This window comes from Narcine bancroftii, unplaced genomic scaffold, assembly GCF_036971445.1.
Source record: "Narcine bancroftii isolate sNarBan1 unplaced genomic scaffold, sNarBan1.hap1 Scaffold_567, whole genome shotgun sequence".
In the NCBI taxonomy this organism is placed as follows: domain Eukaryota; kingdom Metazoa; phylum Chordata; class Chondrichthyes; order Torpediniformes; family Narcinidae; genus Narcine; species Narcine bancroftii.
This window is the reverse complement of record NW_027212101.1, coordinates 31,259-53,718: the sequence shown is the minus strand read 5'-3', so window position 1 is coordinate 53,718 and position 22,460 is coordinate 31,259. Positions and strand designations below refer to the sequence as shown.

The following is a 22,460-nucleotide window of genomic DNA, read 5'->3' as shown; positions in this document are numbered from 1 at the left end:
GAGAGGGGGGAAGAAAGGGGAAAGGGGAGAGGGGGGAAGAAAGGGGAGGGAGGGGGGAAGAAAGGGGAGGGAGGGGGGAAGAAAGGGGAGGGAGGGGGGAAGAAAGGGGAGGGAGGGGGGAAGAAAGGGGAGGGAGGGGGGAAGAAAGGGGAGAGGGGGGGGAAGAAAGGGGAGAGAGGTAGGAAGAAAGGGGAAAGGGGAGAGAGGGGGGAAGCAAGGGGAAGAAAGGGGAGAGAGGGGGGAAGCAAGGGGAAGAAAGGGGAGAGAGGGGGGAAGAAAGGGGAGAGAGGGGGGAAGAAAGGGGAGAGAGGGGGGGGAAGAAAGGGGAGAGAGGGGGGGGAAGAAAGGGGAGAGAGGGGGGGGAAGAAAGGGGAGAGAGGTAGGAAGAAAGGGGAAAGGGGAGAGAGGGGAGGGAAGAAAGGGGAGAGAGGGGGGGAAGAAAGGGGAGAGAGGGGGGGGAAGAAAGGGGAGAGAGGTAGGAAGAAAGGGGAAAGGGGAGAGAGGGGGGGGAAGAAAGGGGAGAGAGGGGGGGGGAAGAAAGGGGAGAGAGGGGGGGGAAGAAAGGGGAGAGAGGGGGGGAAGAAAGGGGAGAGAGGGGGGAAGAAAGGGGAGAGAGGTAGGAAGAAAGGGGAAAGGGGAGAGAGGGGGGAAGAAAGGGGAAGAAAGGGGAGAGAGGGGGGAAGAAAGGGGAGAGAGGGGGGAAGAAAGGGGAGAGAGGGGGGAAGAAAGGGGAGAGAGGGGGGAAGAAAGGGGAGAGAGGGGGGAAGAAAGGGGAGAGAGGGGGGAAGAAAGGGGAGAGAGGGGGGAAGAAAGGGGAGAGAGGGGGGAAGAAAGGGGAGAGAGGGGGGAAGAAAGGGGAGAGAGGGGGGAAGAAAGGGGAGAGAGGGGGGAAGAAAGGGGAGAGAGGGGGGAAGAAAGGGGAGAGAGGGGGGAAGAAAGGGGAGAGAGGGGGGAAGAAAGGGGAGAGAGGGGGGAAGAAAGGGGAGAGAGGGGGGAAGAAAGGGGAAGAAAGGGGAGAGAGGGGGGAAGAAAGGGGAAGAAAGGGGAGAGAGGGGGGAAGAAAGGAGAGAGGGGGGAAGAAAGGGGAAGAAAGGGGAGAGAGGGGGGAAGAGAGGGGGGAAGAGAGGGGAGAGAGGGGGAAGAGAGGGGAGAGAGGGGGGAAGAGAGGGGAGAGAGGGGTGAAGAGAGGGGAGAGAGGGGGGAAGAGAGGGGGGGAGAGAGGGGGGGAGAGAGGGGGGAAGAGAGGGGAGAGAGGGGGGAAGAAAGGGGGTGAGAGCGGGGGGAAGAAAGGGGGTGAGAGCGGGGGGAAGAAAGGGGGTGAGAGCGGGGGGAAGAAAGGGGGTGAGAGCGGGGGGAAGAAAGGGGGTGAGAGCGGGGGGAAGAAAGGGGGTGAGAGCGGGGGGAAGAAAGGGGGTGAGAGCGGGGGGAAGAAAGGGGGTGAGAGCGGGGGGAAGAAAGGGGGTGAGAGCGGGGGGAAGAAAGGGGGTGAGAGCGGGGGGAAGAAAGGGGGTGAGAGCGGGGGGAAGAAAGGGGGTGAGAGCGGGGGGATGAAAGGGGAAGAAAGGGGAGAGAGGGGGGAAGCAAGGGGAAGAAAGGGGAGAGAGGGGGGAAGCAAGGGGAAGAAAGGGGAGAGAGGGGGAAGAAAGGGGAGAGAGGGGGGAAGAAAGGGGAGAGAGGGGGGAAGAAAGGGGAGAGAGGGGGGAAGAAAGGGGAGAGAGGGGGGAAGAAAGGGGAGAGAGGGGGGAAGAAAGGGGAGAGAGGGGGGAAGAAAGGGGAGAGAGGGGGGAAGAAAGGGGAGAGAGGGGGGAAGAAAGGGGAGAGAGGGGGGAAGAAAGGGGAGAGAGGGGGGAAGAAAGGGGAGAGAGGGGGGAAGAAAGGGGAGAGAGGGGGGAAGAAAGGGGAGAGAGGGGGGAAGAAAGGGGAGAGAGGGGGGAAGAAAGGGGAGAGAGGGGGGAAGAAAGGGGAGAGAGGGGGGAAGAAAGGGGAGAGAGGGGGGAAGAAAGGGGAGAGAGGGGGGAAGAAAGGGGAGAGAGGGGGGAAGAAAGGGGAAGAAAGGGGGGAAGGGGGGGTGAAGAAAGGGGAGAGAGGGGGGGAAGAAAGGGGAGAGAGGGGGGAAGAAAGGGGAGAGAGGTAGGAAGAAAGGGGAAAGGGGAGAGAGGGGAGGGAAGAAAGGGGAGAGAGGGGGGGAAGAAAGGGGAGAGAGGGGGGGGAAGAAAGGGGAGAGAGGTAGGAAGAAAGGGGAAAGGGGAGAGAGGGGGGGGAGAAGGGGAGAGAGGGGGGGGAAGAAAGGGGAGAGAGGGGGGGGAAGAAAGGGGAGAGAGGTAGGAAGAAAGGGGAGAGAGGGGGGAAGAAAGGGGAAGAAAGGGGAGAGAGGGGGGAAGAAAGGGGAGAGAGGGGGGAAGAAAGGGGAGAGAGGGGGGAAGAAAGGGGAGAGAGGGGGGAAGAAAGGGGAGAGAGGGGGAAGAAATGGGAAGAAAGGGGAGAGAGGGGGGAAGAAATGGGAAGAAAGGGGAGAGAGGGGGGAAGAAATGGGAAGAAAGGGGAGAGAGGGGGGAAGAAAGGGGAGAGAGGGGGGAAGAAAGGGGAGAGAGGGGGGAAGAAAGGGGAGAGAGGGGGGAAAAAGGGGAAGAAAGGGGAGAGAGGGGGGAAGAGAGGGGAGGGCGGGGGGAAGAGAGGGGGGAAGAGAGGGGAGAGAGGGGGAAGAGAGGGAAGAGAGGGGAAAGAGGGGGGAAGAGAGGGGAGAGAGGGGAGAGAGGGGGGGAGAGAGGGGGGAAGAGAGGGGGGGAGAGAGGGGGGAAGAGAGGGGGGGAGAGAGGGGGGAAGAGAGGGGAGAGAGGGGGGAAGAAAGGGGAGAGAGGGGGGAAGAAAGGGGAGAGGGGGGAAGAAAGGGGAGAGAGGGGGGGAAGAAAGGGGAAAGGGGAGAGGGGGGGAAGAAAGGGGAGAGAGGGGGGAAGAAAGGGGAGAGAGGTGGGAAGAAAGGGGAGGGAGGGGGGAAGAAAGGGGAGGGAGGGGGGAAGAAAGGGGAGGGAGGGGGAAGAAAGGGGGTGAGAGCGGGGGGAAGAAAGGGGGTGAGAGCGGGGGGAAGAAAGGGGGTGAGAGCGGGGGGAAGAAAGGGGGTGAGAGCGGGGGGAAGAAAGGGGGTGAGAGCGGGGGGAAGAAAGGGGGTGAGAGCGGGGGGAAGAAAGGGGGTGAGAGCGGGGGGAAGAAAGGGGGTGAGAGCGGGGGGAAGAAAGGGGGTGAGAGCGGGGGGAAGAAAGGGGGTGAGAGCGGGGGGAAGAAAGGGGGTGAGAGCGGGGGGAAGAAAGGGGGTGAGAGCGGGGGGAAGAAAGGGGGTGAGAGCGGGGGGAAGAAAGGGGGTGAGAGCGGGGGGAAGAAAGGGGGTGAGAGCGGGGGGAAGAAAGGGGGTGAGAGCGGGGGGAAGAAAGGGGGTGAGAGCGGGGGGAAGAAAGGGGGTGAGAGCGGGGGGAAGAAAGGGGGTGAGAGCGGGGGGAAGAAAGGGGGTGAGAGCGGGGGGAAGAAAGGGGGTGAGAGCGGGGGGAAGAAAGGGGGTGAGAGCGGGGGGAAGAAAGGGGGTGAGAGCGGGGGGAAGAAAGGGGGTGAGAGCGGGGGGAAGAAAGGGGGTGAGAGCGGGGGGAAGAAAGGGGGTGAGAGCGGGGGGAAGAAAGGGGGTGAGAGCGGGGGGAAGAAAGGGGGTGAGAGCGGGGGGAAGAAAGGGGGTGAGAGCGGGGGGAAGAAAGGGGGTGAGAGCGGGGGGAAGAAAGGGGGTGAGAGCGGGGGGAAGAAAGGGGGTGAGAGCGGGGGGAAGAAAGGGGGTGAGAGCGGGGGGAAGAAAGGGGGTGAGAGCGGGGGGAAGAAAGGGGGTGAGAGCGGGGGGAAGAAAGGGGGTGAGAGCGGGGGGAAGAAAGGGGGTGAGAGCGGGGGGAAGAAAGGGGGTGAGAGCGGGGGGAAGAAAGGGGGTGAGAGCGGGGGGAAGAAAGGGGGTGAGAGCGGGGGGAAGAAAGGGGGTGAGAGCGGGGGGAAGAAAGGGGGTGAGAGCGGGGGGAAGAAAGGGGGTGAGAGCGGGGGAAGAAAGGGGGTGAGAGCGGGGGGAAGAAAGGGGGTGAGAGCGGGGGGAAGAAAGGGGGTGAGAGCGGGGGGAAGAAAGGGGGTGAGAGAGGGGGGAAGAAAGGGGAGAGAGGGGGGAAGAAAGGGGAGAGAGGGGGGAAGAAAGGGGAGAGAGGGGGGAAGAAAGGGGAGAGAGGGGGGAAGAAAGGGGAGAGAGGGGGGAAGAAAGGGGAGAGAGGGGGGAAGAAAGGGGAGAGAGGGGGGAAGAAAGGGGAGAGAGGGGGGAAGAAAGGGGAGAGAGGGGGGAAGAAAGGGGAGAGAGGGGGGAAGAAAGGGGAGAGAGGGGGGAAGAAAGGGGAGAGAGGGGGGAAGAAAGGGGAGAGAGGGGGGAAGAAAGGGGAGAGAGGGGGGAAGAAAGGGGAGAGAGGGGGGAAGAAAGGGGAGAGAGGGGGGAAGAAAGGGGAGAGAGGGGGGAAGAAAGGGGAGAGAGGGGGGAAGAAAGGGGAGAGAGGGGGGAAGAAAGGGGAGAGAGGGGGGAAGAAAGGGGAGAGAGGGGGGAAGAAAGGGGAGAGAGGGGGAAGAAAGGGGAGAGAGGGGGAAGAAAGGGGAGAGAGGGGGGAAGAAAGGGGAGAGAGGGGGGAAGAAAGGGGAGAGAGGGGGGAAGAAAGGGGAGAGAGGGGGGAAGAAAGGGGAGAGAGGGGGGAAGAAAGGGGAGAGAGGGGGGAGAGGGGGGAAGAAAGGGGCGAGAGGGGGGAAGAAAGGGGCGAGAGGGGGGAAGAAAGGGGAGAGAGGGGGAAGAAAGGGGAGAGAGGGGGAAGAAAGGGGAGAGAGGGGGGAAGAAAGGGGAGAGAGGGGGGAAGAAAGGGGAGAGAGGGGGGAAGAAAGGGGAGAGAGGGGGAAGAAAGGGGAGAGAGGGGGAAGAAAGGGGAGAAGAAAGGGGAGAGAGGGGGGAAGAAAGGGGAGAGAGGGGGGAAGAAAGGGGAGAGAGGGGGGAAGAAAGGGGAGAGAGGCGGGAAGAAAGGGGAGAGAGGGGGGAAGAAAGGGGAGAGAGGGGAGAGAGGGGGGAAGAAAGGGGAGAGAGGGGGGAAGAAAGGGGAGAGAGGGGGGAAGAAAGGGGAGAGAGGGGGGAAGAAAGGGGAGAGAGGGGGGAAGAAAGGGGAGAGAGGGGGGAAGAAAGGGGAGAGAGGGGGGAAGAAAGGGGAGAGAGGGGGGAAGAAAGGGGAGAGAGGGGGGAAGAAAGGGGAGAGAGGGGGGAAGAAAGGGGAGAGAGGGGGGAAGAAAGGGGAGAGAGGGGGGAAGAAAGGGGAGAGAGGGGGGAAGAAAGGGGAGAGAGGGGGGAATAAGGGGGAGAGAGGGGGGAAGATGGGGGAGAGAGGGGGGAAGATGGGGAGAGAGGGGGGAAGATGGGGGAGAGAGGGGGGAAGATGGGGGAGAGAGGGGGGAAGATGGGGGAGAGAGGGGGGAAGATGGGGGAGAGAGGGGGGAAGATAGGGGAGAGAGGGGGGAAGATAGGGGAGAGAGGGGGGAAGATAGGGGAGAGAGGGGGGAAGATAGGGGAGAGAGGGGGGAAGATAGGGGAGAGAGGGGGGAAGATAGGGGAGAGAGGGGGGAAGATGGGGGAGAGAGGGGGGAAGAAAGGGGAGAGAGGGGGAAACAGTGTGGAGCCTAGAGAAATGGGGGAGATATTGAACAGTTTCTTTTCTTCGGTATTCACTAAGGAGAAGGATATTGGGAGATGTGAGATAAAAAAAAGCAAATTGGGTAAATATGGGGAATATAGAGATTATAAAAGGTGTAGTTTTAAGGCTTTTGAAGAATATAAAGGTGGATAAGTCTCCAGGACCAGACGGGATCTTCCCCAGGATATTGAGAGAAATGAAGGAGGAAATAGCAGAGGCTCTGGCGGTAATTTTCCAAATGTCATTAGATATGGGGAGAGTGCCGGAGGATTGGCGCATTGCGCATGTGGTTCCGTTATTTAAAAAGGGTTCAAGGAGGAAGCCTGGCAACTATCGGCCTGTAAGTTTGACGTCTGTGGTAGGTAAATTAATGGAGAAAATTCTTGGAGATAGTACTTATAAACATCTGGATAGACAGGGTCTGATCAGGAGCACTCAACATGGATTTGTGGGAGGAAGGTCATGTTTGACCAATCTGATTGAATTTTTTGAAGAGGTGACTAGGAATGTGGATGAGGGTAGCACAGTGGATGTTGTCTATATGGACTTCAGTAAGGCCTTCGATAAGGTACCACATGGAAGGTTAGTTAGGAAGGTGCAGTCTTTAGGTATAAATTTTAAGATAGTCAAATGGATTGAACATTGGCTGAAAGGGAGAGGCCAGAGAGTGGTAGTGGATAATTGTCTGTCAGGTTGGAGGCCGGTGACCAGTGGTGTGCCTCAAGGATCTGTATTGGGCCCATTGTTGTTCGTTATATACATTAATGATCTAGATGATGGGGTGGTGAATTGGATTAGTAAATATGGAGACGATACTAAGATAGGTGGAATAGTGGATAATGAAGAAGGTTTTCAAGGATTGCAGAGGGATTTGGGCTGCTTAGAAAAGTGGGCTGAAAAATGGCAGATGGAATTTAATGCTGACAAGTGTGAGGTGCTTCATTTTGGTAAGAAGAATCAGAATAGGACATACATAGTAAATGGGAGGGCATTGAGGAATACAGAAGAGCAGAAAGATTTAGGAGTGACGGTACATCGTTCCCTGAAGGTAGAAACTCACGTGAATAGGGTGGTGAAGAAGGCTTTTAGTATGCTGGCCTTTATCAATCATTGCATGGAATATAGGAGTTGGGAGATGATGTTGAGATTGTATAAGACGTTGGTGCGGCCTAATTTGGAGTTCTGTGTGCAGTTCTGGTCGCCTAATTATAGGAAGGATATAAACAGAGTGGAGAGAGTGCAGAGAAGGTTTACCAGAATGTTACCTGGGTTTAAGCATCTAGAGTATAGGGAGAGATTGGACAGATTAGGTCTTTATTCTTTGGAGCGTAGAAGGTTGAGAGGGGATTTGATAGAAGTATTTAAGATTATGAAAGGGATAGACAGAATGGATATGGATAGACTATTTCCATTAAGAGGAGGAAAGATTAAAACAAGAGGACATGAGTTAAGAATTAAGGGGCAGAGGTTTAGAGGTAACATGAGGGGGAACTTCTTTACTCAGAGAGTGGTAGCCGTGTGGAATGATCTTCCAGGAGAAATAGTGGCGGCGGAGTCAATTGTATTATTTAAGAAAAGGTTGGACAGGTATATTGATGAGAAGAAGATGGAGGGTTATGGGCATTGTGCAGGGAGGTGGGACTAGAAAGGGGTGTTTGGTTCGGTGCGGATTAGAAGGGCCTAATAGCCTGTTTCCGTGCTGTAATTGTTATGTTATGAAAGAAAGGGGAGAGAGGGGGAAAGAAAGGGGAGAGCGGGGGAAAGAAAGGGGAGAGCGGGGGAAAGAAAGGGGAGAGCGGGGGAAAGAAAGGGGAGAGCGGGGGAAAGAAAGGGGAGAGCGGGGGAAAGAAAGGGGAGAGCGGGGGAAAGAAAGGGGAGAGCGGGGGAAAGAAAGGGGAGAGCGGGGGAAAGAAAGGGGAGAGCGGGGGAAAGAAAGGGGAGAGCGGGGGAAAGAAAGGGGAGAGCGGGGGAAAGAAAGGGGAGAGCGGGGGAAAGAAAGGGGAGAGCGGGGGAAAGAAAGGGGAGAGCGGGGGAAAGAAAGGGGAGAGCGGGGGAAAGAAAGGGGAGAGCGGGGGAAAGAAAGGGGAGAGCGGGGGAAAGAAAGGGGAGAGCGGGGGAAAGAAAGGGGAGAGCGGGGGAAAGAAAGGGGAGAGCGGGGGAAAGAAAGGGGAGAGCGGGGGAAAGAAAGGGGAGAGCGGGGGAAAGAAAGGGGAGAGCGGGGGAAAGAAAGGGGAGAGCGGGGGAAAGAAAGGGGAGAGCGGGGGAAAGAAAGGGGAGAGCGGGGGAAAGTGGAAGGGGAGAGCGGGGGAAAGTGGAAGGGGAGAGCGGGGGAAAGTGGAAGGGGAGAGGGGTAAGTTTAATGAAGAAAAGCGAGGAAGAGTAGGCGGGTTTAATGAGGAAAAGAGTGACTGACGGAGGGAGAAGAAAAATTAGGGATGTTGGTTGAAGAAAAGAAAAAAACTGACAAGGGAAGAGAGGAAAAGGGGTGAGGGACATTGAATTGAGAGATAAAGATAAACTGACATGAGGAGAGACAAAGGGAAAGTGGAGGGGAGAGGGTGTGGACATGAGAGGTTGAATGTAGAAAGGGAGGGAGGGCAAAAAGAAGGGAAGGGCACAGAATGAGAGAATGGGGGTTTAATGAGGAAAGGAGAGAGAGAGAGAGAGACTGACATCAGGAGAGAGGGTAAGTGGAGGGGAGGTTTAATGAAGAGAGAGAGGAACAGAAAGTGGTGGGGGTTTCAAGAAGAAGAAGAGGGACTTACACCAGGAGAGAGGGGGAAAGTGGAAGGGAAGATTTAATGAAGAACAGAGGGAGAGAGAGAAGGAGAAAGTGGAGGGGGAGGTTTAATTTAGACATGTAGCACAATAACAGGCCCCTTTGGCCCACAAGTCCGTGCTGCAACCAATTAACCAACAGCCACAGTATGTTTTGAACAGTGGGAGGAAACTCACCCAGACAAAGAGTGAAGGTGTGAACTCTTTACAGATAGCATTGGATTTAAATAGTGTTGCACTAATAGAAAGGAGAGAGGGAGAGGGGGAAGTAAAGTGGAGGAGGCGGTTTAATGATATTATCATAGAGCTAAACATTTATTTTAAAACAATGTGCTTTAAATGTTATTCACTAGCAAAGCTTTAAGATTTTATAGGGAATTCAAAAGGTTTCTTGATTTGACAATGGTGATTGAGAGTTAGTCTGAGATTTATCATCTTCTTACCTGAGTGGTCACAAGGCAAAACTATTAGGGTAATGGTACCATTGACAACAGATGAGTAAATGATCTAGAGATGTGAACTCAAATCCCACAGCCAGAAAATTTAAAATTGGTTAATTAAGGTTGAAGACTTCCTGATCATGTCGGAGGTGTGCATTTGGAGCTCAGGTTGCTGATGGTTTGGACTAAAGTCTGTGCGGCTGCAAAAGCAGTGGGAGGGTTGGAGGCAAATCCACAGACACTCGGTGACTCTGAAGAGACTCTCTTTGCCTATGAAGGGCACCAGGTAATTTCTGCTGATTGTAGTTCCTGTTGATGGTAAATCTTTGCTTCAAGGCAAACTAAATGCAATTCCATGTAATATTATATCTGTTTTATTACATGGCAATAAAATAATCTTGAATCTTCAAAAATAAAATAACCTCTTGAAATAACCAGCTTGTCATTTAATCAAATGTTAAATCAACGGTGCTAGTAAGTGAAAGAAACCCACTGGCCATTCTGACACTAGATCTTGGACTTACAACTACCCTTTGAAATGACAGGTTGTATAAAACCACTAAAAACGTAATAAAGAAAGCAATCAGACTACTTGGTACTAAAGTTGAACATGAAAAAGGCATGTCCAATCCAATCAACGATCCAAAGCTTCCTGGTTAATAGCTGTGAATACCTGACAGCCATGTTCCAGCTTCCTCCCAAAGGTAAGAAGGTGGTGCAGTGGTCCACAGTAAGGAAACAGGTGGATCAGCCCAATCAAAAGCAACGAAGCCTTCTGCTGATTACTCCCTCCCCTAAGCTTGGTTAATAAATCAGCACTCCTACCACTTCAACACTGGTTGGAAGAATCTGTTCTAAATGGCCGCCCTTCAATCCTGAATTTGTGTCCTCTTGTCCTGAACTCTCCTAAGGTGGGAAACAACCTTTCTACTGTGTCCATGCCTTTCAACGATCAAAATATTTCTACGAGATCCCCTTTATTCTAAATTCCAACCCAGTATAGTCCAAGAGCTGTCAAATATTTGTCATATGGTAACCCTTTTATTCCTGGAATCCTCCTTGTGAACCTCTTCTGAACCCTCTCTCATGTCAGCACATCCTTTCTTAAATGAAGAGCCCAAAACTGCTCACAATCCTCCCAAGGGAGTTTTCACCAGTGCTCTATAAAGCCTTAACATCACATCCCTGCTCTTCTATTCCTCTTGAAATGAATGCCACAGTATAGTGTTCAGTTCTGGTCACCTCCATACAGGAAGGATGTAACATATAATTTAAGAAATAACATCACAGTATTCGAACAAATTTGAGAACTGTACATGGAACACAACAGAGAAGTCCTACCGCGGACCTCCACCACCTAAAATGACAGAAGGAGAAGACGAAATGAACTGACCCAGTATATAAAAGTAGATGACATAAATTTCTTGTTTATTTTCATTGTGTGATGACATTGTTTAATGGGTTTAATGTATCATATATGTTGAACGTTGAGTGAGTGGGGGAGGGGTGGGTGAAGGAGGGGAGAAAATGACACTGTATATTCAAGAGGGAAATGTTTGTGTGTATTTTGGTCAGTATGGTTCATAATGTGAAAAATTTAAAAAAATAAAAAAAATACAGGAAGGATCTAGATGTTATCAAGAGGGTGCAGAGGAGATTTACAGATGCTGCCTGGAATGGAGAGTATGCCTTCTGAGGATACATTGTATGAACTAGTCTTTTCTTCTCGAAGTAACAGGATGAGGGAGTGATCTGATAGAGGTGTGCAAGATGAAGAGAGCACTGGATCCACATCATGTAGATGCCCAGAGGGCTTTTCACAGGGCTGAAATTGCTAACATGAAGAGGCATAGTTTTAAGGTGCTTGGGAGTAAGTACGGGAGGATTCTCCACACAAGGAGTGATGGATGCATGGAATGCACTGTTGCCAATGGTGGCGGAGAAATGGAAGATGATGTAGTAGGGAAATTCTTAGCAATTAGATTAGGCCGAGGGCCTGTATGTGCTGTAGAAAAAATTATAAAAGATGCATATGTCTAGATGTCTACCAGGCTAAAACTATCAAATACTAAAGGGCAAGCATTTAAGACCACAAGATTTTTGGGCTTGCCCTGGTCCAGAAAAATTTTGGGGAAAAAAAAACATTTTTCAAACTCTTATCAGTGATTTTTGAAGATCAAATTGGAATCATGCCCCTGAATTGCTCAATTTGTTTTTTCTCAAAAAGAGGACATATTACTGACTTCAACTCAAAAGCGAATTTTAGCTTTTACCTCTCTGATCACTAGACAAGCAATTCTGATGAAATGGAAAGAGAACACTCCACCTACTCATACTCAATGGTTACAGGAGGCCGTGCCCTTCTTAAGTTTAGAAAAATATCAGATATTAAAAATGTAAAGGTTAATTTTCATAAGATGTGCGGTCTATTCATGGATTACTATCACAATTTAAAGATTTAATGTGTTTGGATGGTCTGGAGGTGCGCTGTCTGGTTTCTGGAGGTCGATATGCAATTCATATGTTTATTATTTATATCAGTTAACCTTGTTGGGGTGGGGGGGGTTGATTATATGTTTTTTTTCCCTTTTTTCTTCTTAGGAAATTAGATAAAGATATGTTTAATAGATCATATTAAACAAAATATATTTTTTTCTGAGAAGAATAAAATCCTTTTTTTATAAGGGAATTTTATTTATAACGAAAAGCAAGTTAATTTTGTCTCAAGTTTTCAATATTACCTTTAGATGTGCTGTGAAGAATGTGTAAATTATTCAATTCAATCCTAGATTCAATGTTTAAGATAAGATTGCTAAGCAGAGAATTGTGGGTATGTTTTCGATCTGCATTTGATGTATTTTATCTTTTTTAATGATGTAATATGGCTTATGCCATTTAATAGATGATTAAATTGATGATTTAATAGATTATTAAATTCAATAAAAATATTTTAAAAACAAAAGAAGGACAGCGAGATATACGAGCAGAAGTAGCCCATTCAGCCCATCGAATCCACTCCTCCTTTCCATCACGAGCTGCTTCATTCTCCCCCTCTCCTACCTTCTCCCCAAAAACTTTAATAACCTGAATATTCACATCAATGAAGGTGGGGGGGGGGGGGGGGAAGGGTGCGGAGTAGAAAGTGAAGTTTAAAGGAGGAGTGCAGAGAGCAAGTATTTTTTCACAGAGTGGTAGGTGCTTGGAATAGGTTGTCACAGGAATGACGCAGTCAAACACAATTGTGCCATTTAAGATACTTGAATATGCAGAGAAGTGGATCACATGCTTGCAAAAGAGATTCAGTTTAATTTTGCATATTTGGCATTGTGGGCTGAAGGGCCTTTGTGTTGCACTTTCCCAGCCAACATTAAGGTGTCCAAATATTGGCCATGCTCTTCTTGAATGAAAGGAATGCAAAATGGTAGCAAGGCCCGCTGATGCTCTGACATGCCATCATTTTACAACTAGAAATACATGCAAATGACAGATGTCACTGTAACAGGCAGTAATGGCAGGACCATGGCTCATGGCAGATGTCACTGTTACAGGCAGTCTTGGCAGGAGCATGGTTCATGGCAGATGTCACTGTTACAGGCAGTCTTGGCAGGAGCATGGTTCATGGCAGATGTCACTGTAACAGGCAGTCATGGCAGGAGCATGGTTCATGGCAGATGTCACTGTAACAGTCAGTCGGGGCAGGAGCATGGTTCATGGCAGATGTCAATGTAACAGGCAGTCATGGCAGGAGCATGGTTCATGACAGATGTCATTGTAACAGGCAGTCATGGCAGGAGCATGGTTCATAGCAGATGTCAATGTAACAGGCTGTCATGGCAGGAGCATGGTTCATGGCAGATGTCAATGTAACAGGCTGTCATGGCAGGAGCATGGTTCATGGCAGATGTCACTGTAACAGGCAGTCATGGCAGGAGCATGGTTCATGGCAGATGTCAATGTAACAGGCTGTCATGGCAGGGGCATGGTTCATGGCAGATGTCACTGTAACAGGCAGTCAGGGCAGGAGCATGGTTCATGGCAGATGTCAATGTAACAGGCTGTCATGGCAGTAGCATGGTTCATGGCAGATGTCAATTTAACAGGCAGTCATGGCAGGAGCATGGTTCATGGCAGATGTCAATGTAACAGGCTGTCATGGCAGGAGCATGGTTCATGGCAGATGTCAATGTAACAGGCAGTCATGGCAGGATCATGGTTCATGGCAGATGTCACTGTAACTGGCAGTCAGGGAAGGAGCATGGTTCATGGCAGATGTCACTGTAACAGGCAGTCATGGCAGGATCATGGTTCATGGCAGATGTCACTGTAACAGGCAGTCATGGCAGGAGCATGGTTCATGGCAGATGTCACTGTAACAGGCAGTCATGGCAGGAGCATAGTTCATGGCAGATGTCACTGTAACAGGCAGTCATGGCTGGAGCATGGTTCATGGCAGATGTCACTGCAACAGGCTGTCATGGCAGGAACATGGTTCATGGCAGATGTCTATGTAACAGGCTGTCATGGCAGGAGCATGGTTCATGGCAGACGTCACTGTAACAGGCAGTCATGGCTGGAGCATGGTTCATGGCAGATGTCACTGTAACAGGCAGTCATGGCAGGATCATGGTTCATGGCAGATGTCACTGTAACAGGCAGTCATGGCTGGAGCATGGTTCATGGCAGATGTCACTGCAACAGGCAGTCATGGCAGGAGCATGGTTCATGGCAGATGTCAATGTAACAGGCTGTCATGGCAGGAGCATGGTTCATGGCAGATGTCAATGTAACAGGCTGTCATGGCAGGAGCATGGTTCATGGCAGATGTCACTGTAACAGGCAGTCAGGGCAGGAGCATGGTTCATGGCAGATGTCAATGTAACAGGCTGTCATGGCAGGAGCATGGTTCATGGCATATGTCACTGTAACAGGCTGTCATGGCAGGAGCATGGTTCATGGCAGATGTCAATGTAGCAGGCAGTCATGGCAGGAGCATGGTTCATGGCAGATGTCACTGTAACAGGCAGTCATGGCAGGAGCATGGTTCATGGCAGATGTCACTGTAACAGGCAGTCATGGCAGGAGCATGGTTCATGGCAGATGTCAATGTAACAGGCAGTCATGGCAGGAGCATGGTTCATGGCAGATGTCACTGTAACAGGCAGTCAGGGCAGGAGTATGGTTCATGGCAGATGTCACTGTAACAGGCAGTCATGGCTGGACCTTGGTTCATGGCAGATGTCACTGCAACAGGCAGTCATGGCAGATGTCACTGTAACAGGCAGTCAGGGCAGGATATGGTTCATGGCAGATGTCACTGTAACAGGCAGTCATGGCTGGACCTTGGTTCATGGCAGATGTCACTGCAACAGGCAGTCATGGCAGATGTCACTGTAACAGGCAGTCAGGGCAGGAGCATGGTTCATGACAGATGTTACTGTATGTAACAGGCACTCATGGCAGATGTCACTGTAACAGGCAGTCATGGCAGTAGCATGGTTCATGGCAGATGTCACTGTAACAGGCAGTCACGGCAGGAGCATGGTTCATGACAGATGTTACTGTATGTAACAGGCACTCATGGCAGATGTCACTGTAACAGGCAGTCATGGCAGTAGCATGGTTCATGGCAGATGTCACTGTAACAGGCAGTCACGGCAGGAGCATGGTTCATGGCAGATGTCAATGTAACAGGCAGTCATGGCAGGAGCATGGTTCATGGCAGATGTCACTGTAACAGGCAGTCATGGCTGAAGCATGGTTCATGACAGATGTCACTGTAACAGGCAGTCATGGCAGGAGCATGGTTCATGGCAGATGTCACTGTAACAGGCAGTCATGGCAGGAGTATGGTTCATGGCAGATGTCACTGTAACAGGCAGTCATGGCAGGAGTATGGTTCATGACAGATGTTACTGTATGTAACAGGCACTCATGGCAGATGTCACTGTAACAGGCAGTCATTGCAGTAGCATGGTTCATGGCAGATGTCACTGTAACAGGCAGTCACGGCAGGAGCATGGTTCATGGCAGATATCAATGTAACAGGCAGTCATGGCAGGAGTATGGTTCATGACAGATGTTACTGTATGTAACAGGCACTCATGGCAGATGTCACTGTAACAGGCAGTCATTGCAGTAGCATGGTTCATGGCAGATGTCACTGTAACAGGCAGTCACGGCAGGAGCATGGTTCATGGCAGATATCAATGTAACAGGCAGTCATGGCAGGAGCATGGTTCATGGCAGATGTCACTGTAACAGGCAGTCATGGCAGGATCATGGTTCATGACAGATGTCACTGTAACAGGTAGTCATGGCAGGAGCATGGTTCATGGCAGATGTCACTGTAACAGGCACTCTTGGCAGGAGCATGGTTCATGGCAGATGTCACAATAACAGGCAGTCATGGCAGGAGCATGGTTCATGGCAGATGTCACTATAACAGGCAGTCATGGCAGGAGCATGGTTCATGGCAGATGTCAATGTAACAGGCAGTCATGGCAGGAACATGGTTCATGACAGATGTCACTGTAACAGGCAGTCATGGCAGGAGCATGGTTCATGGCAGATGTCACTGTAACAGGCAGTCAGGGCAGGAGTATGGTTCATGGCAGATGTCACTGTAACAGGCAGTCATGGCTGGACCTTGGTTCATGGCAGATGTCACTGCAACAGGCAGTCATGGCAGATGTCACTGTAACAGGCAGTCAGGGCAGGAGCATGGTTCATGACAGATGTTACTGTATGTAACAGGCACTCATGGCAGATGTCACTGTAACAGGCAGTCATGGCAGTAGCATGGTTCATGGCAGTAGCATGGTTCATGGCAGATGTCACTGTAACAGGCAGTCAGGGCAGGAGCATGGTTCATGTCAGATGTTACTGTATGTAACAGGCACTCATGGCAGATGTCACTGTAACAGGCAGTCATGGCAGTAGCATGGTTCATGGCAGATGTCACTGTAACAGGCAGTCATGGCAGGAGCATGGTTCATGGCAGATGTCACTGAAACAGGCAGTCATGGCAGGAGCATGGTTCATGGCAGATGTCACTGTAACAGGCAGTCATGGCAGGAGCATGGTTCATGGCAGATGTCACTGAAACAGGCAGTCATGGCAGGAGCATGGTTCATGGCAGATGTCACTGTAACAGGCAGTCATGGCAGGAGTATGGTTCATGGCAGATGTCACTGTAACAGGCAGTCATGGCAGGAGTATGGTTCATGACAGATGTTACTGTATGTAACAGGCACTCATGGCAGATGTCACTGTAACAGGCAGTCATTGCAGTAGCATGGTTCATGGCAGATGTCACTGAAACAGGCAGTCATGGCAGGAGCATGGTTCATGGCAGATGTCACTGTAACAGGCAGTCATGGCAGGAGTATGGTTCATGGCAGATGTCACTGTAACAGGCAGTCATGGCAGGAGCATGGTTCATGGCAGATGTCACTGTAACAGGCAGTCATGGCAGGAGCATGGTTCATGGCAGATGTCACTGTAACAGGCAGTCATGGCAGGAGCATGGTTCATGGCAGATGTCGCTGTAACAGGCAGTCATGGCAGGAGTATGGTTCATGGCAGATGTCACTGTAACAGGCAGTCATGGCAGGAGCATGGTTCATGGCAGATGTCACTGTAACAGGCAGTCATGGCAGGAGCATGGTTCATGGCAGATGTCACTGTAACAGGCAGTCACGGCAGGAGCATGGTTCATGACAGATGTTACTGTATGTAACAGGCAGTCATGGCAGATGTCACTGTAACAGGCAGTCATGGCAGTAGCATGGGTCATGGCAGATGTCACTGTAACAGGCAGTCAGGGCAGGAGCATGGTTCATGGCAGATGTCACTGTAATAGGCAGTCATGGCAGTAGCATGGTTCATGGCAGATGTCACTGTAACAGGCAGTCAGGGCAGGAGCATGGTTCATGGCAGATGTTACTGTATGTAACAGGCACTCATGGCAGATATCACTGTAACAGGTAGTCTTGGCAGGCGTATGGTTCATGGCAGATGTCACTGTAACAGGCAGTCATGGCAGTAGCATGGTTCATGGCAGATGTTACTGTATGTAACAGGCACTCATTGCAGATGTCACTGCAACAGGTAGTCTTGGCAGGAGTATGGTTCATGGTAGATGTCACTGTAACAGGCAGTCATGGCAGGAGCATGGTTCATGACAGATGTTACTGTATGTAACAGGCACTCATGGCAGATGTCACTGTAACAGGCAGTCATGGCAGGAGCATGGTTCATGACAGATGTTACTGTATGTAACAGGCACTCATGGCAGATGTCACTGTAACAGGCAGTCAGGGTAGGAGTATGGTTCATGGCAGATGTCACTGTAACAGGCAGTCATGGCAGGAGCATGGTTCATGGCAGATGTCACTGTAACAGGCAGTCATGGCAGGAGCATGGTTCATGGCAGATGTCACTGTAACAGGCAGTCACGGCAGGAGCATGGTTCATGACAGATGTTACTGTATGTAACAGGCACTCATGGCAGATGTCACTGTAACAGGCAGTCATGGCAGTAGCATGGGTCATGGCAGATGTCACTGTAACAGGCAGTCAGGGCAGGAGCATGGTTCATGGCAGATGTCACTGTAACAGGCAGTCAGGGCAGGAGCATGGTTCATGGCAGATGTTACTGTATGTAACAGGCACTCATGGCAGATATCACTGTAACAGGTAGTCTTGGCAGGCGTATGGTTCATGGCAGATGTCACTGTAACAGGCAGTCATGGCAGTAGCATGGTTCATGGCAGATGTTACTGTATGTAACAGGCACTCATTGCAGATGTCACTGCAACAGGTAGTCTTGGCAGGAGTATGGTTCATGGTAGATGTCACTGTAACAGGCAGTCATGGCAGGAGCATGGTTCATGACAGATGTTACTGTATGTAACAGGCACTCATGGCAGATGTCACTGTAACAGGCAGTCATGGCAGGAGCATGGTTCATGACAGATGTTACTGTATGTAACAGGCACTCATGGCAGATGTCACTGTAACAGGCAGTCAGGGTAGGAGTATGGTTCATGGCAGATGTCACTGTAACAGGCAGTCATGGCAGGAGCATGGTTCATGACAGATGTTATTGTATGTAACAGGCACTCATGGCAGATGTCACTGTAACAGGCAGTCATGGCAGATGTCACTGTAACATCTCAAATCAAGAAATATTTTGTATTCGCCATAAAATCTTAAAGCGTTGGTGATGAATAACATTTAAAACACAGTATTAAAATAAATCTTTAGGTTATGATAATTTCATAAGATTTGGAGCAGAAGTGACCTCCCTGTTCAACCCGTCGAGTCCACCCCGCCATTCCAACATGAGCCAATCCTATCTCCTACTCAGCTCCACTCTCCTGTCTTCTCCCCATAATCTTTGATACCCTAACTATTCAGATGCCTATCAATCTCTGCCTTTGAACCCAATGACTTAGCCTCCACAGCCATCCATGGTAGAAAATTTCGGAGGTTCACTACTCTCTCGCTATTCTTACACATCTCTGCTTTAAATGGGTGTCCTTTAATCCTGAAGTTATGCCCCTCCCCCCCCACCCCCCCCTTGTTTGAGACTCTCCCACCATAGAAACAACTTTGCCACATCTTCTCTGTCCGGGCCTTTCAACATTCGAAATGTTTCTATGAGGCCCCCCCTTTATTCTTCAGAACTCCAAGGAGTACAGTCCATGAGCTGTCAAACGTTCCTTGTATGCTCATCTCTTCATTCCAGGAATCATTCATGTGAATCTTCTCTGTAATCATGTTGGTTTATCTGATCATGGCTGTTTTGGCAGGTGGCACCCTACATTTAAAGTGAGGTGTGTGGAGCATGTGCCTGTCATGGAATTTCTCAACTTCCTCCACGTGAAAGCACGCAGTGAGGGGTATCCAGGCTCTGGAATCCGCCGTTTCCACGTCCCTGATGATAAAGTGGACTGGGCAGTTCCGTGGACTAACTACAACCCAGTCGACTATACTGCCCCTTCTGTATTGGGGCAACCTCCATGGGCAGACCCACCTTGCAGGTAGGTTGATAACATGAGCATGGTGTGTGATTTACTTGCCTTGCACAGATTCTCCTGATTTGGTCTGGCACACTGTACAGTTGATCAGTCATTCTCAACCTTTGTTGGCTATGGCCCCCTAAGGGCGTCATGGTTAACATCAAGCTATTACAGTGACATCGACTTGGGTTGGAATCCAGCGCTGTCTGTAAGGAGTTTGTATGTTCTCCCTTTGTCTTCAGTTCCTCCCACCCTTCAAAATGTATGGGAGATGTCGGTTAACTTGGGTGAAACTGGATGGCATGGGTTTAACTAGCCGGAATCGGCTTCTATGGTGCTGTAAATAAAATTTAAAGGATTCTGCTCAAAATTTATGGCCTCTCTACCTTGTGAAACAGTCAAGTTTTGGTTTCTTACATACTTTTTTTCCCCACCAACTACATTAAAAAAAATCAAAAATATTTATGTCACAGAAGATGAAAAGAAAACAAGGCTTTTATTCAAACATGCTGAGGCCCCGAGTGGGGCTGTGGAGAATGACTGCTCTAGAGGTGTGGAGGTTTATACAGCAGTATTTTCTCTTCCACCATCACTGTCATCTCCAGAGTCCAACAGGACCCTTTTTTTGTCATCAATACCTGGTGACCATGTCCACCTGTGCAAACTGATGATATTGATCTGCATCAGTCTATTTGTTTGATACCCTTGGATGAGATGCAGTTTCTTCTCATTAAATATCAGGGAAATCAAGGAATTTCTGAAGGAACTTGCCAGTTGGCCACGTGGTTAGCATAGCAGTTTGTGCAAGGCTTTTACAGTGCCAAAATCTCAGGTTTGAATCCAGTCCTGTCTTTACAGAGTTTGTACGTTCTCCTCGTGTCTGCACGTGTTTCCTCCAGGTGCTCTGGTTACCTTTCAAAACATCCGGGGATGTTGGTTAATTGGGGTGTTTGGGCACATGCTGCATGCCTTGATTCTAAATTTAAAAAAAAATTCTGGCATTTGATCTGCTGAATTTCTCCAGCAATTCTTGGTCTACTCAAGATTCCGGCATCTGCAGATTTTGTGTTTTTAAATTAGGGAGATCAAAACTGTTGCCTTTGTCCAAGCATGCCAACTGTGTATCCTCACCGTAGATTCCCTTTCCCTTCCCAGCTAGGCTGAGACGGAGTCTCCACTGGATTAGCGCAACGCCATTAGTGTGCCAGCAACCCCAGTTTAAATCCGGCGCTTCCCACCTGTCACTACTTATAACTAAATCATCAATGTGAGCACCTGTGTTCTTCAACTCCTGAATCTTTGAATGTCCCCAGACCATCTTCATTCCAAAGGGAATGACATTGTACTCAAACAGCCCAGAAGATTTTATAAATGCAGATTTGCTCTTCAATATAAAGCTTCTGTATTGAGTTTCACTTCAGCCCAGACAATGAAATGACCCATATTGTTATTTCTCGTCCAGACTGTTCCAGTGTCAATATTGACACCAAGGAATATTGAACAATGGCAGATAATGGAGTCAGAAGGCAGACCAACCACAATCTATGTAAGCTGACTCAAATTGACACATTGTTCTGATAATCCTGTTGTTTTCCTGCCATTCTCTCCATTGTTCAGCCACATTGGTATCAACTGGAATTGGCAGCTGACTTGCACACATCTAGGTTTCAGATCAGCAGTGAAATGATCAGATAATCTATCTTTTTTTAAATTTTATTTTAAAGTTTTCATCTACAATGCAATCAATTGCCAAATTGTAAATGCATACATCAAATATTACTCATACATTCAGTATATTGTGTTTAATCCCCCCACCCCCTCCTTCCTAAAACCCCCAAAGTAAAAGAAAATAATAGAAATAGAATAAAATAGATTATCTATATATATATACACACACACACACACACCTTAAGGATATATATAAATATAAAAATTATCTCTAAATTAATATTTAACATATAAATACAGGCCTCCAATTAACGAAGTAGTCTCATATTAATTTCTTCATTTCCAAGCATTCCTTATCAATTAATTAAATTTAATATTAATAAATAAACCAACTACTAGTTCTATTTATTAATATATGTCACCATATTGTTCCTTTATGTCTGTCCAAACTATCCTCCAATAATTCAGATCTTACTTCTGAGTTACTCCAAATCCTCTTGAAATCCATATATAGAAAAAAAGAGAAATAATAATGTATTAAACCATACTATTGATTAATACATAATTGATCATGAGTAAATAAGAATTCCCCCTACTGGCGCAGTTTAGGATATACAGCACCACCCCCCTCTATCGTGCAGGATGCTGCGTCGCCACAAAAAAAATACATGATCAAAGGCTCCCTGATCCCAACACCCCTGACCTCCCAGATATACATATCTTTTAACGATGTATCAACCTTAATAATCAAATTATATCAACCAATAAAATAAACACATCTCATTCCCTCGGTTCAATCAGGTAATGTCTCCACAAATTCTGCCGCTTGTCTACAATCTGTAAAGAATTTCTTGTTGTCATCAGGTAATGAGATCTTCCACGTAGCTGGGTAACAAAGTATGAACTTGTAACCTTTTTCCCCAAAGTGTTTTCTTAACCAGATTGAACTCTTCTTCTAGCCAATAATTGTGCACTAATAACTGAGTAGAAGAAAATCGTTGATCCACATTATTCAAGTGGGCCCTTTTTATTCTTGCTCTTTCAGACGCAAAGGCTAAATTTTTTTTCTCTATCTTGATATTTTAAACATTTAACTAATATAGAGCGAGGCTTTTCATCCGGTCATGGTCGTGGCGTCAGGGCTCTATGTGCCTGTTCAATTGCAATAGGTCTTTCAAATTTATTCACCTCTAGAACTTTAGGTTTGTAAAAATTGAATTGTATCTTGTTTTTCTTCTCCCTCTTTCAATCCAACAATTTTAATATTATTTCTTCTTCTAACATTTTCAAAATTATAAATTTTTTCCAAACCTTTCTTCCTTTTAACAGATCCCACTATAACTTTGTTCTCCAATTTTCCCACTTTCTCCTGTACATTTTCAACTTTTGCTTCCACTTTTTTAACCTTAAGATTTATTTTACCCACATCTTGGATCTTTTCCATATCAGCTGTCAATTTGATAACCTTTACATTCATATATTTTACTTCAGACCTCAGATATACTATTCTTTAGCCAGTCCCTTCATACATTGCAACATTTTTCCTACAAGCTCCTTCTGTGAAGTTTCTTTAAATTCTATTTCTTGCAAGAAATTCCATTCTGATAAATTTTTCATTGAAGCTAATACTTCCTCAGAGGGTCTGCGCATGTTCGCTGATTCAGGCATGTGCAATGACACACTTCTTTCTTGTCCAACGCCATTTCCCCCAATCTTTGGGAGGAACGCATCTACAAGCATCCCCTCCATCTCAATCTTTTGTCAGTACCTCGTCGCAACACCAGGTCCTAGCACTTTCTACGATGAAGGCCTCCCTTAGAATTCCT

General features: G+C 49.0%; 1 protein-coding gene across 6 annotated transcripts in view; it reads left to right on the top strand.

The window, feature by feature from the left end:
* Window positions 1-5,718: 5,718 nt before the first annotated feature.
* nudt9 (nudix (nucleoside diphosphate linked moiety X)-type motif 9) overlaps window positions 5,719-22,460 on the top strand; it is a 40,625-nt gene continuing 23,883 nt past the window's right edge. Inside the window, exons 1-3 of one of the 6 annotated variants that reach the window (XM_069913092.1) lie at window positions 5,719-5,949; window positions 9,064-9,227; window positions 18,757-18,987. In XM_069913092.1, coding sequence (XP_069769193.1) covers window positions 9,214-9,227; window positions 18,757-18,987 — 245 coding nt within the window. In that variant the 5' untranslated portion in view covers window positions 5,719-5,949; window positions 9,064-9,213. Of the gene's footprint in view, window positions 5,950-5,987; window positions 6,064-9,013; window positions 9,228-18,756; window positions 18,988-22,460 lie in introns of those variants that run through there. The other 5 variants (XM_069913095.1, XM_069913096.1, XM_069913094.1 and 2 more) reach the window with 5 other exon arrangements.